Source organism: Alosa alosa, chromosome 3 (assembly GCF_017589495.1).
Source record: "Alosa alosa isolate M-15738 ecotype Scorff River chromosome 3, AALO_Geno_1.1, whole genome shotgun sequence".
Taxonomy (NCBI): domain Eukaryota; kingdom Metazoa; phylum Chordata; class Actinopteri; order Clupeiformes; family Clupeidae; genus Alosa; species Alosa alosa.
This window is the reverse complement of record NC_063191.1, coordinates 1,648,580-1,668,579: the sequence shown is the minus strand read 5'-3', so window position 1 is coordinate 1,668,579 and position 20,000 is coordinate 1,648,580. Positions and strand designations below refer to the sequence as shown.

The following is a 20,000-nucleotide window of genomic DNA, read 5'->3' as shown; positions in this document are numbered from 1 at the left end:
ACACACACACACACACACACACACACACACACAGTAACTGCATACTGTAATACTGCACTTAACTTGCACTTGGTATTTAATGCTTCTTTGCACTTCTGGTTGGATGTCAACTGCATTTCATTGGCTCTGCACCTGTACTCAGCTCTTGTACACACACACACACACTCACACTCTCTCTCACACACACACACTCACACATGCAAGCACACATACATGCACATACACAGATGTACAGTCAATATCTTGATCATTTGCAATGTAAGTATACTGTGAAATAATGTGTGTGTGTGTGTATGTGTGTGCGTGCGTGCATGTGTGTGTGTGTGTGCAGGTGTTCTTTGTGTCGGTGCGTTCCGGCGGCTCCAGTCAGGTGTACTTCATGACCCTCTGTGTGTGTGTGTGTGTGTGTGTGTGTGTGTGTGTGTGTGTGCAGGTGTTCTTTGCGTCGGTCCGTTCCGGCGGCTCCAGTCAGGTGTACTTCATGACCCTCGGCCGCACCTCCCTTCTCAGCTGGTAGAAGCTCCACCCATCCAGCCTCCAGCCACACCCACTTTTCAAGACCGCCATGGAAACCAAGTCCAAACATCCAACACCACTCCCACGGATCTGGGGTCCCTGCTGTGAGCGCTGTGCCGGGCTGGCGCACGCTGATGATGTCACAGACGGGGACCGTGTACAGCTGACCTATCGGGGGCGGAGCTTCAGTGTTATGCTAGTCTGTGTTCGTGTCTCTCTGTTGGACCACGGGAGTGTGAGGGTTGCCACGGAAACGACAGAGGACATGAGGGGAATATTTAAAGGCATGTTTGTGAAAGAGCTGGCACCTGCTAAAAGACAAGTAGAAAGTGTGTGTGAGTGTGTGTCTGTGCGTGTATGTGTGTCTGTGTGTGTGTGTGTGACAGAAAAGATATTGAGTGGGATAGATCCAGGTTTGTGTGAGTATGTTTTTGGAACTATGGAAGTGATTCTGATTCTTGTTCTAATGATTCTGATTCTTGTTCTAATGATTCCGATTCTTGTTCTAATGATTCCGATTCACAGAGAAACTATGTATAACTATGTGGCTTCAGTGTTTGACCTTTGACCTTTCTGTTCAACCCTTGACCCTGTCACCCAATCACACGGGCGTATTTAAGTAAGGGGCGGGGCAACTGACTGTATGTATTTCTCACCGAGCTCACGGGGAAAGCCCCGCCTCTTTTTACACAGTGGTCATGTGATCAAGTCTCTGAACTACAGGACGCCCAATAAAGAAACAGAGAGGACTTCCTGTCCACATCTCTACGCACACACACACACACACACACACTAGTGCTGTAGAAATGCATTTAGTATTTTCCATATGTTATGCTGTGAACAGTGAATTTGAACAGTGTGTGTGTTTGCGTGTCTGTGTGTATACGTGTATGTGTGTGATAGAGAGAAAGAGAGATCCAGTTTTAGACACACACTCACACACAGACTCACAGATGCTCACAGACTCACAGATGCTCACACACACACACACAGACTCACACACACAGCACAAAACCCATATATGGCTGCATACAGGTGTTATGCCCCCCCGGTGCATGGTGTGTATGTGTTTGTGTGTGTGTGTGTGTGTATATGTGCACACCCATTTGTGTGTGTGTGTGTGTGTCTCCCCCTGGTGTATGGTGTGTCCTGTTCTTCTTGGACTCAGGAGTTGGGGGGAGAGCTAAGGACTGTGTGTGCGTGTGTGCGTGTGTCAGATGTGGTCTTGTGTGTGTGTGTGTCGATGCTAAGTGTGTGTATATGTGTGTGTCGCGTGTGTGCTTGTGTGTGTGTGTGTGTGTGTGTGTGTGTGTGTGTGTGTGTACATGTGTGTGTGTGTGTGTGTGTGTGTGTGTGTACATGTGTGTGTGTGTATTTGTGTGTGTGTCTGTGTTATGTGATCTTGGCGTGTGTGTGTGTGTTTCTGTGTGTGTATGTGTGTGTGTGTGTGTGTGTGTGTGTACATGTGTGTGTGTACATGTGTGTGTGTGTATGTGTGTGATGTGTGTGTGTGTGTGTGTGTGTGTGTGCGTGTACGTGTGTATGTGTGATGTGTGTGTGTGGGCGTGTGTGTGTGTGTGTGTACATGTGTGTGTGTGTGTGTGTGTGTGTGTTTGTCTGTGTATGTGTGTACATGTGTGTGTGTGTGTGTGTGTGTGTATGTGTGTGTGGGTGTGTGTGTGTGTACATGTGTGTGTGTGTGTGTGTGCGTTCTCTTCTCTTGCTCTGCGTTCCTTTGTCACTCCAGATGGTGTAAACTCCTCCCCTGGTTCTGTCGGACCTGTCGGGCCCCTGGTTCTGTCGGTTCTGTCGGGCCCCTGGTTCTGTAGGTTCTGTCGGGCCCCTGGGCCTGTCGGACCTGTCGGGCCTCTGGTTCTGTAGGTTCTGTCGGGCCCCTGGTTCTGTAGGTTCTGTCGGCCCCCTGGTTCTGACCCAGCTCTGGGGCTCAGGGGTGAAGAGTGTTTCTGTTGTCTCTGTATCTGTATGTGTCCATATGACCAATTATTACTACTAATAATGACTCTACGGCTGCAATGCTAATATGGTAATGCTCCTCTTCATTTGATGCCAATGTTTACAGGGACAGTGTTTATGGTTTCTCACACTAACGTGCATCCTTTCTATTTATAGTTTCGTATGACTTTGTTTTTGTTTTTACCTTTTAAGGTGATTACTTGTTTATTTTCATGATTTAACTCTCAGTCGTGACCCACTCACAGCTAGCTTGAGGGAGACACACACAGCAGCTTGCTTCTAACACATTTGCTAGCACAGCTAGGCTATATTGACCCATGCTAATATGTTTGCCAGCACAGCTAGGCTATATCGACCCATGCTAATATGTTAACTAGCACAGCTAGGCTATGTTGACCCATGCTAATATGTTTGCCAGCACAGCTAGGCTATATCGACCCATGCTAATATGTTAACTAGCACAGCTAGGCTATGTTGACCCATGCTAATATGTTTGCTGGCACAGCAAGGCTATGTTGACCCATGCTAATACAGTATTTTTGCTAGCACAGCAAAGCTATCCTGAACCATGCTAACACATTTACTGCACAGTTGGTCTGCCCAGCTAGGCTTTCCTGAGTCATGCCAACTTATTAGTTTACAGACTATTCTGATCCACTCAGTTATGTAAACATATTAGCCTGCAAAGCTAGGCTTATCTAATTTACTAACTTGCTCAGCTAGGCTTATCCTAGCCATGCTTCACTAACTACTCTTCTCTTAGTGAATGGGGGGTACGATCTGAGGGCTGTGCCAATGTTTCCAGTGATTAGCTGATTAGCATGTTTCCAGTGATTAGCTGATTGATTCCTAGCACAGATCCTGTGTAATGACATTATGTTTGGCGAGCCATCCAGTAGTGGTTCTAAGCATTCCTCTGACAGTTCTAAGCATTCCTGTACTGTTCCCTGAGGTGCTCTGCTAGCGTGTGTGTGGAGCGGAGCGGCGGCGTGTGTCTCTGCATTGGTTCGCGAGGTGTGTGTGTCGTTGGTGTGTTCCGTGCTTTTCCTCGAGCCTTTCTCCTTTTATTTACAATAAAAAGACAGTCATTTCAAACCCAACCTCTGAGTGTTCAATCACACACTCTCATACACACATATACACACACAGACACAATAAACAAGACCGTCATTTCAAACCCAACCTCTGAGCCTTCAATCACACACGCCCACACACACATATACACAAACACACACAATAAACAAGACAGTCATTTCAAATTCTCAACATGTGAGTGTTCAATTACATACGCTTTCACACACAATAAACAAGATGGTTTAATCACACATGCTCACACTCTCTCTCTCACACACACACACACAATAAACAAGACGGTTATTTCAAATTCTCAACCTCCAGTGTTGTATAAAGTACTAGAAAGCAATACTTGAGTAAAAGTACAAGTATCGTACTAGAAAAAGACTTTGGTAGAAGTGAAAGTTGCCTTTTAGAATATTACTTAAGTAAAAGTCTTAAAGTATCTGATATATACTGTACTTAAGTATCAAAAGTAATTTTCTGATATTTAATGTACTTAAGTAATTGAAGTAGAAGTAAAAAGTAAAAAGCAAGCGGTTTTATTTTTAACTTTTATTGTAAACTTTATTTTGGCTTTTTTTTATAGTAAAACATAAAGCATATTCAGGGTTCCCATATCTTCTTAATCTCACTCATCAAATCAAATCACATTCTTTTCTAGGACTTTTTAGGCACAATTCTCTGAAATGAAAAATAAATAACTTATTTTTTTCACACAAAAAAATGACCTGCTTGTAGGGAGAACATTTTGGTCATGTGGCATGAGCATTTCTAGGGCTTACTCCCCAGGTCACCGTCACTCACACACACACAGGCCACCTATGTCCAGCAGCTACTAATATGCCAGTCATTAGTTGAAACTGAAAAGGTGTCTGTTCATCTTCAAAAGAAGCTGGTTTTCAAAGTTGCCAGAAATTGGATAAAGTAAGCAACATTTCAGCTCTTACTATCCTGTAGTTTTTATTAGTACCATGGTTCAACAAATGTGTAAAGGTTATATAATAATTCACTTCAACTGAGAAGTTAACAAAAAATATTCCACTATTCCATAAGTTACCAAAACAGAAAGAAAGAAAGAAAGAAAGAAAGAAAGCCTTTGAAATGTAGCCTATCCCACGCTTCACAAAGAGGCATATTGAACTAATGTTTAGGCTACATGTTTTTGCATGGGTAGGCTATATTGTTGTTTGGTGATTTAGCCTACTCCTTAACTACACCCTCTTCTGAGCAAACAAGGCATATAGGTTTATCATGTAGGGTAATTGCTCTTTCTTACATTAAATAACTTTAATTTATCCTCTCTACTTGTCCCTGTAGCCTCCTCATCACTAATTTCGGGCTCATCATTTTCAGTGGTCGACTGGTTGATCTGCTGCTCAGTCCCTCCTGGCCTCTTTCTACCATCCATCCTTCCCTGGCGCTTGTGTCTACTGTAGGGCCGGCTCGGCTATCCATTATCTGAGAAAACTTTTTGGGAAAAGACGGGCTATATGGACCCAACCAACTCTTTTTGGGAGGGGAGAACTCCCTCACGTAGGCTACAACCCATGCAGAGGCATTGCATTGGTGTCATGCACAGAATGTGGAACGTGTCCTACTTTAAGAAAAGATAGACTACCGGGAATTCTCCCAATTCCCCACCACGGGCCTGATTCAGTCTTACTCTTCTTGGACTGAAGACAACTCCTGCGATGCTATGGATAAATAGCCTTTTACAGGCCGCTAGGGCAGGTAGCCGATGTACAGAAACATTTCTTGCAAATACGGCCACGGGTGTATGACGTTATATTCACCACTACCCTGTTCACTGAGTTCACCACTATGGTCGGGGTGGTCGTCTATGATAACGGGAGGTCCTCCAGTAGGTGCTCGTGCTTCCATGGCGGTTTCAGTTGTGCGTCCTCCTCCTTTAGCAACAAACAAACGCTGAAATAGAGCGTGCAGCGTGCGGAGCGTGCGTAATGCAATCTAGGAGCAGTGATTCGCCAAACCTCCCTAATTGCAGGCGCACACATTTCTTCTAATTTTATGTTTTAGTAACGAGTAACGAAGATGCTTAGTGGAAATATAACGGAGTAAAAGTATACATTTTATCTAGGAAATGTAGTTGAGTAAAAGTGGAAGTTGACATAAATTTAAATAGCGAAGTAAATTACAGATACGTGAAATTTCTACTTAAGTACAGTAACCAAGTATTTGTACTCTGTTACATTACAACACTGTCAACCTCAGAGTGTTCAATGAAACACACACACATTACAAAAGTCACTTCAGCTTTTCATCCTGCACGCACACACACACACACACAGTCAATAAACAACTTCATTTCAACCTTTCAACCTCACATCGATATCTTGATCAACCTCACATTGAGACTTCAATTGTGCATTTCATACACAGGGGTAACACATACACACTCACATGCACACAAACACAAAGCAAGTTTATTATTATTATTAATAAAGTGCATTTCATACACACTTACACGAGACACACACGGTCACAAAGCAAGTTTAGTAATAAAATGCATTTCATACACAGGGGTAACACACACTCACATGCACACAAACACAAAGCAAGTTTAGTAATAAAGTGCATTTCATACACAGGGGTAACACACAGTCACATGCACACAAACACAAAGCAAGTTTATTATTATTATTAATAAAGTGCATTTCATACACACACTCACACAAGACACACACACTCACAAAGCAAGTTTATTCATATAGTGCATTTCATACACAGGGGTAACACACACTCACACGAGACACACACTCACACGATACACACAAGCACACAAGACAAGTTTATTCATATAGTGCATTTCATACACAGGGGTAACACACACACACACAGGGGTAATTTAATGTGCTTTAGAATAGTAGTGAATGAAGTCATAAACAGGCAATCGTTAAAACATATTATAAAAAGTAAAGTACATAAAATAATCACAAAGTAAATAGAATAATTAAAAACTAGAGAATGTAATTCCAGGGAATTACGAGTGCATGAAAATGGAAAAATGGCTGCGGAATGAAATATTGTTAAATATATTGTCTAAAATATAATCTAAGTAAAAAGATGGAGGTCAGATAGAGAAAAAAAGCTGGCAGGGAGTCATCAATTGATGACAACTGACAGTTGGAATGGCCGAACAGTTAAATAGTTGAGTAGTTTAAATAGTTAAATTATTTTATAGCGAATTATTGTATTGAGGACTTATTTTGAAGTTGAAGTTGTTGAGGACAGAGGAAACAGTTGGCGGGAGTTGTAGTTGATGACGACTGACAGTTGGAATGGCCGAACAGTTAAATAGTCGGACAGGGAAAATGGTTAGGTTATTTAATAGGATATTATTGTAGTAAGTACTTTTTTTTAAACAGTTGTAGGCAGAGGAAACAGTTGGCAGGAGTCATAGTTGATGGCAACTGACAGTTTGAAAGGCTGAACAGTTAAATAGTTGGATAGTTAAAATGGTTAAATTATTTAAAATGGAATTATTGTAGTGAGGAGTTTTATTTTGAAACAGTTGTGGTCAGGGGAAACAGTTGACAGGAGTCAAAGTTGATAACAACTGACTGTTGCTAGAGTAGTTATGGTGGTTGCTATGCTGGTTGCTAGGTTAATGATGTTGGTTGCTAGGTTTTAACTGTGAATGTGGTTGCTAGGCTGTTGCTAGGGTGTCCATGGTGGCTACTATCAGAAAAAAAGGAGTTACTACAGTGGTTTGCTAGTATAATTATCTTGGTTGCTATGGAAACAGTTGAACAGTTAAATAGTTGGATAGTTTAAATGGTTAAATTATTTAATAGGGAATTATTGTAGTGGAGACTTTTATTTTGAAACAGTTGTGGGCAGAGGAAACAGTTGAAAAGGATCTGTAGTCTTAAGAGAGCCAGATTGTATGCTTAAAGCCTGAGACAGACAGTTGCTGGAGGTGGCCGGAACCATATGGCTCTGGCCGGAACACTTGGCATAGGATTCCAAGTGCCCTATTGTGATGCCATAATCGGCAATGTTTTAAGTCTACGGGAACATTTTTAATAGTTTTTAATTAATAGTTCAAAAAGTATAAAAGTTACAAATATGAAAAATACATTCCATACCTGTCCTAAGTAAGACCTACGTAACGCAGTTTGAATGAAGTTTCTACATTAAACGGTTGAAGCCGCATTAAACGCGGAAAAAGCGTTAGAAGAAGAATAATAACTAGAAAAGCATTTCCTGAAGGAAATACAGTGCATGAAAATGCAAAAAATATGATGTAAAATATCATACAGAGTAAAAACAAACTATATTGATTGCTAGGTAGATGAGGTTTAATATAGTTGGAATGACCATAATATAGGTGGATAAACCATAAATAGGTGGATAGTTTATATAGTTAAATGATTTGCTTGGTAGATAAGGTTTAATATAGTTGGAATGATTGAACCGTTAAATAGGTGGATAATTTAAATGGTTAAATTATTTAGGTAGATAATTGACGATAACTGACAGTTGGAACGGCTCTAATGTTTGCTAGTAGTTATGCTAACTATGTTATCAAAGATAATAATGTTAACCAAGTTACTTAACTTAGTTAACTTAGCTAATGTTTTAATTTTTAGTAGTTATGCTAACTGGCACTATGTTAACCATGTGACTTACCAGCTAACCTAGCTAATCATTTTTAGTAGGTATGCTAACTATGCTAACTAGCATGCTAACATATTAAGTATGCTTACCATGTGACTTAGCTAACTTAGCTAATCATTTTTAGTAGGTATGCTAACTATTTTAACTAGCATGTTAACCTGCTAACTATGTTAACCATGTTACTTAGCTAACCTAGCTAATCATTTTTAAAAGTTATGCTAACTAGCGTGCTAACTATGCTAACCATGTTACTTAGTTAACTTAGCTAATTATTTTTAGCAGTTTTTCTAAAAACGCTAACTAGCATGCTAACTATGCTAACCATGTTACTTAGCTAATCATTTTTAGGAGTTATGCTAACTATGCTAACTAGCATGCTAACATGCTAGCATGCTAACTATGCTAACCATGTTACTTAGCTAACTTAGCTAATCATTTTTAGCAGTTTTGCTAACTATGCTAACTAGCATGCTAACTATGCTAACCATGTTACTTAGCTAACTTAGCTAATCATTTTTAGCAGTTTTGTTAAAAATGCTAACGATGCTAACAATGTTAGCAATGCTAACATGCTAACTAGCTACAGTGGGTAGGAGTCATAGTTGATGATAAGTAACAGTTACAATGGCTGAACAGTTAAAAAGTTCAGTAGTTTAAAGGGTTAAATTGTTTTGAAACAGTTTTTGGCAGAGGAAGCAGTTGAACAGGATGTGTAGTCTTAATAGGGCCAGTTTGTATGCTTAAAGCCTGAGACTGGCAGTTGGTCCAGGTGGCCCGAACACCTGCCATAGGATTCTAATTGCTTAACGGCCGTATTGTGATGTCATAATCATACTGTTAAGTCAATGGGGAAATTTTGATAGTTTTTAATTAATAGTTTAAAAAGTATAAAAGTTACAAAGCTGAAAAATACATAGCACCCATGTCCTAAGTAAGACCTACGTAACATAGTTTGAATGAAGTTTCTAATGTTAAACGGTTGAAGCTGCATTAAGTGCGTTAGAAGAAGAATAAGAACTAGAAAAGCATTTCCTGAAGGAAATACAGTGCATGAAAATGCAAAAATATGATGTAAAATATCATACAGAGTAAAAACAAACTATATTGGTTGCTAGGTAGATGAGGTTTAATATAGTTGGAATGACTGAACAGTTAAATAAGTGGATAGTTTAAATGGTTAAATTATTTAGGTAGATAGTTGGCGATAACTGACACTTGGAATGGCTCTAATGTTTGCTAGCAGTTATGCTAACTATGTTAACAAAGATAATAATGTTAACCAAGTATGCTAACTAGCATGCTAACAATGTTAAAATGCTAAGTATGCTAACCATGTGACTTAGCTAACTTAGCTAATCATTATAAGTAGTTTTGCTAAAATGCTAACTAGCATCTTAACATGCTAACTATGCTTTAACCATGTGACTTAGCTAACTTAGCTAATCATTTTTAGCAGTTTTGCTAAAATGCTAACTAAGATGCTAACATGCTAGCATGCTAACTATGCTAACCATGTGACTTAGCTAACTTAACTAATCATTTTTAGCAGTTTTGCTAAAAATGCTAACTAGCAAGTGTCTGCTAGCATGCTAACTATCTTAACCATGTTAAATAGCTAACTTAGCTAACTAGCTACAGTGGGTAGGAGTCATAGTTGATGACAAGTAACAGTTACAATGGCTGAACAGTTAAAAAGTTCAGTAGTTTAAAAGCGTTAAATTGTTTAACAGTGAAATATTGTAGTGAGGACTTTTATTTTGAAACAGTTTTGGCAGAGGAAGCAGTTGAACAGGATGTGTAGTCTTAATAGGGCCAGTTTGTATGCTTAAAGCCTGAGACTGGCAGTTGGTCCAGGTGGCCCGAACACCTGCCATAGGATTCTAATTGCTTAACGGCTCTATTGTGATGTCATCAGCCCATGTTAAGTCTATGGGGAAATTTTGACTAGTTTTTAATTAATAGTTTAAAAGTATAAAAGTTACAAAGTTGAAAAATACAAAGCCCACATGTCCTAAGTAAGACCTCACGTAACATAGTTTGAATGAAGTTTCTCGTTACACGGTTTAAGCTGCATTAACTGAAGTTAGAAGAAGAAGAAGAAGAAGAAGAAGAAGAAAAAAATAAGCCTTGGAATAACAGTACAGTGCATTTTCATGCACTGTAATAAGAAGAAGCCTAGGAAGAACAGTACAGTGCATTTTCATGCACTGTAATAATTTTAATAATAAGAATAATTCGTATAACAGTAGAGTGCATTTTCATGCACTCTAATAATATTAATATTAAGAATAATTCGGATAACAGTAGAGTGCATTTTCATGCACTCTAATAAGAAATCGGATAACAGTAGATTGCATTTTCATGCACTCTAAATATTATAAAAAGTAAAGTACATACAATAATTACAAAGTATAATAGAATAATTAAAATACAGAAACGACTGTCACAGTATCACAGTCTGGTAAAGATAGATAGATACTTTATTGATCCCCAAGGGGTATAGCAACTGCTCTGCCCATGATCGGACAGCACAGCAGAGGGTGAAAACTGCCCAACGCATCACTGTTTTCTCACTCCCCTCCATCGAGGCCATCCAGGGCACGCAGCATCATCAAAGACTGTTCTCACCCCAACCACAGACTGCTCACCCCACTCCCCCTCCAGGAGGCGTTACAGGTCTCTCCGCACCTGAACCAGCAGGTTCAGAGGAAGCTTCTTCCCTTCCCTACTGAACTGTAGCTCTGCACCCCGGTGACAACCAAGCAACTAAACCAACTAAAGACACAAACTGCACAATGACAATAAAGTTGAATCTAATCTAATCTAATCTAATCTAATCAATGATTCAGTTATGTCAGTGTATGTGTGTGTGTGTGTGTATGTGTGTGTGTGTATGTGAGAGATAAAGAGACGACAGGATGTTTTCTTGTGCAAGAGCACATTCTTCTGGTGAATTCCAGCTATATGTAACTGTGTATGTGTTCACCCAAAAGAACAGCTTACTGACATACAGTACAACCACACACATGTGCACACACACACACACAACTCCACTTAGAAGTTGTTATGTCATGGAAAGCTTAGACCTTGGCATGCCATGGAATCCTTGTGATACTAGTGATGTCATAAAGGCCACTTCCCATGGCAACAGTCATCACAGTCAGTTACATGATGGGAGAGTTCTACATGTATGACTCACAGCAGCATCATTCAGAGGAATTCTCTCAGTCTCTACTGGTAGTGATGCATTATGTGTGTGTGTGTGTGTGCCAGCTCAAGTAGGTACCTGCATCAATAGTGGATTGCCCAATCTGATTAATTCTCATGACTGATAGATTGAAGTTATTCATCTCCTGTATGTGCCCACTATCACATGGCCACACACACACACACACACACACACACACACACACAAAAGACACACACACACACACATGCTCCTACACACACACACACACACGCACACACACACACTCCTTCACACACACGCTCACACTCCTACAGACGCACACACACATACACTCCTACACACACACGCACACACAGACACACACACACGCTCCTACACACACACACGGTCCTACACACACACACACACACAATGTACATTATCTTTGTGGAGATCTAAGAGATTCTCATGTATTTGCAGAGAGAGGGAGTATCATACATGCAGAAACGGATGAACGTCCACACACACACACACACACCTACACACACACACACACACACACAAAAACACACACACACATACACACACACACACACACGCTCCTACACACATACACACACACACACACACACACACACACACACAGAGGGAGTATCATTATACATGCAGAAACGGATGAACGTCTACACACACACGCTCCTACACACACACACCTGCTCATACACAGACACATATACACACACACACACACACACACACACACTCCTACACACACACACACACACAAACACACACACACACGCTCCTACACACACACACACACACACACACACAGAGGGAGTATCATTGTACATGCAGAAACAGATGAACGTCCTGTACTAGCTTCAGCTGGAACTGAGTGGTGCAATGGTGTGAGAGAGAGAATGTGTGTGTGTGTGTGTGAGTGTGTGTAAGGTATTGCATGTGCAATCTCTGTTTTTTCCACTTCTTTAAATAAGCCATCGTGTGAATATGTGTGTGTGTGTGTGTTTCTGTGTTTAAGTTTAAGTTAAGTATTTTATTGTCATGTACTCATAAAAGGAATTAAATGTAATGAAATTGTATTCAAGAGCCAGTTCAACTTCAAATAATAATTTAAAAGTGGTAATACATGATAAGTAGTGCATGTGTGTGTGTTTGCTTTAATTTGTTTAATCTACTTGTGTAAGATGTACATGAGACAAACATGATTCTGAAAGGCAGTGTGTGTGTGTGTGTGTGTGTGTGTGTGTGTTTGCTTTAATTTGTTTAATCTACTTGTGTAAGATGTACATGACACAAACATGATTCTGAAAGGCAGAGTGTGTGTGTGTGTGTGTGTGTGTTTGCTTTAATTTGTTTAATCTACTTGTGTAAGGCGTACATGAGACAAACATCATTCTGAAAGGAAATCACTGTTCCGTGATGACTATTCAATATTCTACTCTATTATGAATATTAAGACCACATTGACCACAAGCTCTCTCTCTCTCTTTCTCTCTCACTCTCTCTCTCTCTCTCTCTCTCTCTCTCTCTCAGTGTGTGTGTATGTTGTGTGTGTGTGTTTGTGTCTGTGCATGTGTGTGTGTGTGTTTGTTTGTGTATGTTGTGTGTGTGGTGTGTGTGTGTGGGGGGGGGTTGGTATCTTCTGTGATTGGGAAAGGAAAGGAATTCCCCCGTTGAGTAGGTCAACCTTAAACAGAGTGGGTGTGCGTTGTTCCCCTCAACCAGTTCTGGGACCACATATATACATACACACACACACACACACACACACGCACACTTGGAATAGTCCAGGGGAACTAAAAGAAGGTTCTTTGTCCAGCAGCCTAGCAGCCTCCAGAATGATGCCGCAGACACAGGTCAGTCTTTTCACCTGCCCAGCTCGCTCTTCTGTCTGTCTCTGTCTGCCTGCATGTCTGTCTCTCTGTCTGTCTGTCTCTCTGTCTGTATCTCTGTCTGTCTGTATATTTGTCTCTCTGTCTCTCTGTCTGTATCTCTGTCTGTCTGTATCTTTGTCTGTCTGTTTGTCTGTCTCTCTGTCTGTCTGTCTGTATCTCTGTCTGTCTGTCTCTCTGTCTGTATCTCTGTCTGTCTGCCTGTCTGCCTGTTAACAGACCACTCTGTTATGTTGAGGTCATGACAGATCATTTCTTTCTTAAAATTCATATTTTTACATGTGGTTATATGTTACTATAGATTAGATGATAGGTTATATATAAATAAAAGTACTTGGAATATTTCAGACACATCATATATATATATATATATATATATATATATATATATATATATATATATATATATAGCCAATACATATCTAAATCTAATTTTACAGTGCTGCTTTACTGTTGAGTGGCTGGTAGATTTCAGACACAAAGTGCTGATTTACTATTGAGTGGCTGGTTACAGTAATTAGACGATGACTCTATATATAATCGGATAGTTCCTTAAAGGGGAACGTGGCAACTATTTCAACGTAATAAACCCGTTTAGAAACGTTCTAAAGTTTCCCCGCTGTTGTCTGTATGTTACAGTATGAAGATAAAAAAAAATCAAATTAAAATTAAATCAAATTGCATCATATTTACAGTCTTTGCGTTCACCTGCGCATCCATTACTCTCGTTTGAATTACTCACGAACCCGTGAACACATAGATATCATTTGATACCAAGTACATCCTTCTGGGTTATAAAACAGACGAAGTGACAGCAAAATAATAACTTCATATAGCTCGACTTACCTCACATTTTTGTCTGTTTTTGTGGCAAAGCATGTTTATAATCCAACGCTATTGTGTGTTTCTCTATGGCAAAGAATGTTCATAATCCGGTTTTGAGATCCTAGCAAATTCCTGCATGGCATTCAATTCAAGGCTCACATTGCATCCCAATTTGTTCGACAAAGAAATACCTTTTGCCTTTACTTTGTTCATGGCAATGCAGTAAAAAGTTGTGGAGAATCATGAGTGCAGACAGGCACACACAGGCTAACACGTAAACTCGGGTCAAGTCAGGTCAGATCAGTTTGTTTTACAGATATGGAGCGCAGAAAGGTCATTTTTAATCACTAAATAAAAAAATGGCATTTATTTCTGTAAGGCGCACACCACATATGTCTGTAAATTGCTCAGCCCCAGAGAATCCCTCTACCGTGGCAATGATATTACCAGATTCAGGACAGTCTGCCCTACACACACGGAATGCATGTAGAGCTATGAGTTTGCTGTGGTGAGATACATGTCAAAATATAAAAAAAAAATTATAATACGCTTCTTATATTTAAATTCTTTAAAAATCAAAGTAAAATCAATGCTAGTACTAATACATGAAATGATGGCAGATCTGGATAGCCTAGACTCTGCCGGAAAAAAACAATGTATATAATATGTGTGTGTGGCACTTACAATGACCAGAATAAATCCTTATGAATAAAGGTAGTGAAAATGCCCTAAAACAGCTTAGGGTATTAAGGGTTAAAATATACATATATTTAAAAAGTAGAATCCATGCAAAATACTTAAAAAACAATTATTTAATAAATATGCAGGAAGTTGTATGTGTATGTGTATGTGTATGTGTTTCTTAGTTCCAAAGTTTAATAGTTTAATTAGACACTGATGGCACAGTGCTCTGTTTTAAGTCTTTTTTTCTCAACTAAAAATGCTTTGCGCTGGTTAGGGGGTACTTGGCTGAAAAAATATTTCACAGGGGGTACATCACTGAAAAAAGGTTGAGAACCACTGATCTACAGTACGTACCATTATTAAAACATTCAGAGAATCCAGAGAAATCTTTGCAAACAAGGGATAGAGCTGAAAAACAATATTGGATGGCCGTGGTCTTTTGGACCACAGATGGCACTGCATCAAAACCAGTGTGACGAATCCTTCTCTGTGAGAGTGACGTGTGGAAAAGAGTCTCAGTTGGCCACATAGGCGCAATTCCATTGACATAACTGTTACAGCTGCTGCTGATGTAACAATGATGCTCATGATGTAACCATGACGCTGGCTCTCTGACTGTGACACCCTGCATGTAACCATGGAGACTAATCGACTGATCATAGTTTCTTCTCGACATTTCACTAGCAATTTGTGATTATGGCTCTGGTCATGTGAGGCCATCTGTGTGTGTGTGTGTGTGTGTGTGTGTGTGTGTGTGTGTGTGTGTGTGTGTGTGCATGTGTGTGTGCTTGTATGTGCGTGCATGTGTGTGTGTTTGCATGTGTGTGTGTTTGTTTGCATGTGTGTGTGTGTGTTTGCATGTGTGTGTGTGTTGCATGTGTGTGTGTGTGTGTGTGTGTGTGTGTGTTTTGCATGTGTGTGTGTTTGTTTGCGTGTGTGTGTGTGTGTGTTTGCATGTGTGTGTGTGTTTGCATGTGTGTGTGTTTGTTTGCGTGTGTGTGTGTGTGTTTGCATGTGTGTGTGTGTGTGTGTGTGTGTTTGCATGTGTGTGTGTGTGTTTGCATGTGTGTGTGTGTGTGTTTGCATGTGTGTGTGTGTGCGTGCATATGTGTGTGAGTGTGTGTGTGTGTGTGTGTGTGTGTGTGTGTGTGTGTGTGTGTGCGTGCATATGTGTGTGAGTGTGTGTGTGTGAGTGTGTGTGTGTGTGTGTGTGTGCGTGCATATGTGTGTGAGTGTGTGTGTGTGAGAGAGAGACTGCTGATTTTAAAATGGGAAGTGAGAGAGTGTATGAAGTCAGATGTCCCTGTTGCAACTAACCACATGACCACAGAGTGAATTAAGATACATGTCTAATGCCCTGACGGCACAGACTATGGGCTATGCCAGGGCCGGAGTGGGGCCACTTTTCAGCCTGGGAGTTTCAGGCCCAAGACCGGCCCACTTTTTTAGTGGTGGTGGAAATTGGATAAATAAAGCAACATTTCAGCTCTTACTATCCTGTAGTTTTTATTATAGGCTAATATTCCACTATTCCACAAGGATAGGTTGATAAGTTAACAAAAACAGGAAGGAAGAAATAAAGCATTTGAAATGTATCCCACAATTCCACTAAGAGGCATATTGAACTACTGTATGTTTACATGTTTTTTTCTGCATGGGTCAGCTATCATGTTGTTGTTTGGTGATTTGCTCCTTTACTACACCCACTTCTGAGCAAACAAGCCATATAGGTTGATCATGTAGCCTACTGCTGTCATAGCCTACTGCTCTTTCTTCCATAAAATAACTTTAATTCATATGGTTAACTCTATTATCCTTTCTACCTATAGTCCCTATAGTCATAGTTCATTTCGGGCTCATCATTTTCAGCGGGGGACTGGCTGATCTGCTGCTCAGGCTACTTTTGTTTTTAGGCCTAAGCTAGGCCTACTGCATACACAGATCAAGCTTGAGTTTTGTTATCAATATTTGCATAATATTTGCAAAGTCTATGAATAGCCATCTTGGATGATACCAAAATGCTAATATTTTAATTCATTTAATATGTTACTTGCGAATAGGTTGACAACGCTACAACGTCCAGTAGGTTATTAGCCCAATTACGCCGTTATAATCATGGCTATCTCTCTTTACCAGTTGCAACTTATGTCTGTCCTCTTCAAAAAAAATTGGAAGCATGGCACATTTGGCAGCATTTCCCTCCAATACTTTTCATCTTATTTACCTGGCCTTTGACCTGGGGTGCCTTCGGGAAACAATGGACTTTTAATTGGGTTCCGGAGGGAACTGGCCATGTGCAAGTGGGAAGCGGGGGAAGCAGGGCGATCCTGATCAAGTCCGTCCCTATATGTACCTCTTAGTTCCTCCCTATATGTACCTCTTAGTTCCTCCCTATATGTACCTCTTTGAATGTGTTTACTGTTAGTTCATGGAGGAACATTACTATTTTGTCTTAGAGTCTGTCTCGTGAATTATGTGTTAATTGTTTGTTTTGTCTACCCCTGCAATTTAGAATGGTGCTGGCCACCTGCATATATGTTCATCCCTCTGTTAGTCTAGAGTGGAGTCTAGTGTTGTCTTGTGACGTCTATAGTAAATTTATTATGACTGCCCTGCAGCAAAGCGGCAGTCACATAGGTTTAGTCAGATTTTTTTTTTTTTTTCACATGGCCAAATTTCCGTCAAGGATTCCCGGGACACTGAAAGACCGGGGTACACGAAACTTGGTGGGCATGTAACCCCACATGGATAGCATGGAACCATCGTTTTTCGTTTTGATCTGTAGCCCCCCCCCACTGGACTGGACCCCCCGAAAGGAGGGAAGGGCAGACACAGTTTTCTGTGAACATCTCCTAAACCGTAGAGTTTAGGAGGACCACCTTTTTTTGTATGTTGATCTCAAGGGGCCATGTCAACCCATTCCATAACCACTCATTTCATATATAGCGCCACCTAGTTAAACACAAAAAAGTAAAAATGAGCTGTTGTAATCGCAGGTATCTGTGACCTAACAAAGTAAAAACTGCACAAAATTGGAAGTGTAGGATCATTATGACATCACTCACTCACTCTCTTGAGCACCTTGCCAGGCACACATAACTAAGGACTATGGCTGGACTACTGTTTGCACATTGGACTTTCTTAATTTAACTTATATAGTGTATTTAGTTTTTGGCTGGACTTTTTGCACCTTCACCATGACACTCACTCCCTTTAGCACATCACCAGTCCTGGCCCTGTCACTACAAGCGTCTTATGCTTGATCACCCTCAAGCACATTGGACTTTCTTAATTTAACTTATATAGTGTATTTAGTTTTTAGTTTTGTTAGTTTTCTTATCTGTCTTATCTTCTACTGTCTTTATTGTACAGTGGAGTTTAGTTATATGTTTATACTTACACTTATGTTTACCACTTCTACTGTAAGTGCATGTTGTGTGTTATGTCTGTATGCTACCGAGACCCTTGAATTTCCCCTTGAGGATCAATAAAGTATCTATCTATCTATCTATCTATCTATCTATCTATCTATCTATTATGACACCCTCTGAATGCACGCCAAGTTTCATGGAATTCCGTTCATGGGGGGCCACACAATAAATGAATTTATGTTACTATACACCAACTGGCCTGTAGGTGGCCGGAGACAGTTTTCTGTGAATATCTCGAGAACCGTAGGGCCTAGGAGGACCACCTTTTTTTTGTATGTTGGTCTTAAGGGGCCATGTCAACCCATCCCATTACCACTTTTTCATGTATAGCGCCACCTAATTAAAAATTAAAAAGCAAAAGGTCTTTTCATCACAATATCTCTGGCTGACATGGTCAAAACTGCACGAAATTGAAAGTGTAGGATTATTATGACACCCTCCGAATGCATGCCAAGTTTCGTGAACTTTCGTTCATGGGGGGCCTTACAATAAAATAATTTATGTGTACACTGTGACTGTACACCAACAGAGTTTTCTGTGAATATCTTGAGAACCTTAGGGCCTAGGATGACCATTTTTTTTCGTATGTTTGCCTCCAGGGGTCATGTTAACCCATTCCATGTGCATAAACAGATACACACGCACACACATACATTCATAGTAATACTATGTATGACACATACTCACACAGTAGACATATGTACGCATGCATGCACATGCACATGCACACACACAGGCACATACACAGGCACACATACACACACACATAAACATAAACATGTACACGCAGACATGCACACAATTCAAGAATTTCTCAGAATTATGAATAGGCAAGATGGGGGTGGGGTTGTATAAAATGAATTTTACATGTGAAATCTATGAACTAATCATGTTTTGGTACTTGTTGTCTAGCAGATACCAGTGAGAATTGAGTGTGCATAATGCAGTTTAGTGAGACAGTTAGAATTATATATGCCTTTCAGCGTGATTTATTTTTGTGGAAAAAATGTGCTGGACTGGGCGGCGGTCATATTTTGTACCGCTCTGCGGTACATCTAGTTACTTCGGTGACAATACAATCAAACATCGATGAGCTCTCTGGAATAACAGGCTACTGCTAACCAGCATGTTTAACAGTCTTCGTGTGGACCTAGCCGTGACTTTAGGATGGTTGATAGCTGAATTACTTATTAATTTTTTGCTATACTAATATACCTTTCTTACTATTATACTTTTCTTACTATTATACCTTTCTTACTATTATACCTTTCTTACTATTATACTTTTCTTACTATTATACCTTTCTTACTATTATACTTTTCTTACTATTCTTACTATTCTACTTTTCTTCACAAGCTGTGCATGGATCTTTTCATTTGCTCTTATTTTGCACTAAATTAAATGCAGTTTCTGCACTTTGCCACTACTGCTCTCTGCTTCTGCCCCAAACTAGACGGAAACTCGAGGTAGTTTCGTCACAGCGTGCATGAGTGTGTGTTTGTGTGTGTGTGTGTGTGTGTGTGTGTGTGTGTGTGTATGTGTGTGTGTGTTTGGAGCCTGGGCTATTGTGTGTGTGTGTGTGTGTTTGGAGCCTGGGCTATTGTGTGTGTGTGAGAGTGTGTGTGAGTTTGTGTGTGTGTGTGTGTGTGTGTGAGTGTGTGTGTATGTGATGTGTGTGAGTGTGTTTGGAGCCTGGGCTATTGTGTGTGTGTGTGTGTGTGTGTGTGTGTGTGTGTGTGTGTGTTTGGAGCCTGGGCTATTGTGTGT

The 20,000-nt window shown here is 40.2% G+C and overlaps 2 protein-coding genes across 2 annotated transcripts in view; both read left to right on the top strand.

The window, feature by feature from the left end:
• The window catches only part of LOC125291819 (mitogen-activated protein kinase kinase kinase kinase 4-like), a 35,374-nt gene extending 34,058 nt beyond the window's left edge, over positions 1 to 1,316 (top strand). Inside the window, 1 exon segment of the mRNA XM_048238707.1 lies at positions 434 to 1,316. Within this exon segment, the coding sequence (XP_048094664.1) occupies positions 434 to 517 (84 nt within the window). The 3' untranslated portion in view covers positions 518 to 1,316.
• Positions 566 to 20,000, top strand: part of LOC125292220 (interleukin-1 receptor type 2) — a 41,001-nt gene continuing 21,566 nt past the window's right edge. Inside the window, exons 1-2 of the mRNA XM_048239426.1 lie at positions 566 to 845; positions 2,264 to 2,393. Of these exons, the coding sequence (XP_048095383.1) occupies positions 566 to 845; positions 2,264 to 2,393 (410 nt within the window). The remainder of the gene's footprint in view (positions 846 to 2,263; positions 2,394 to 20,000) is intronic.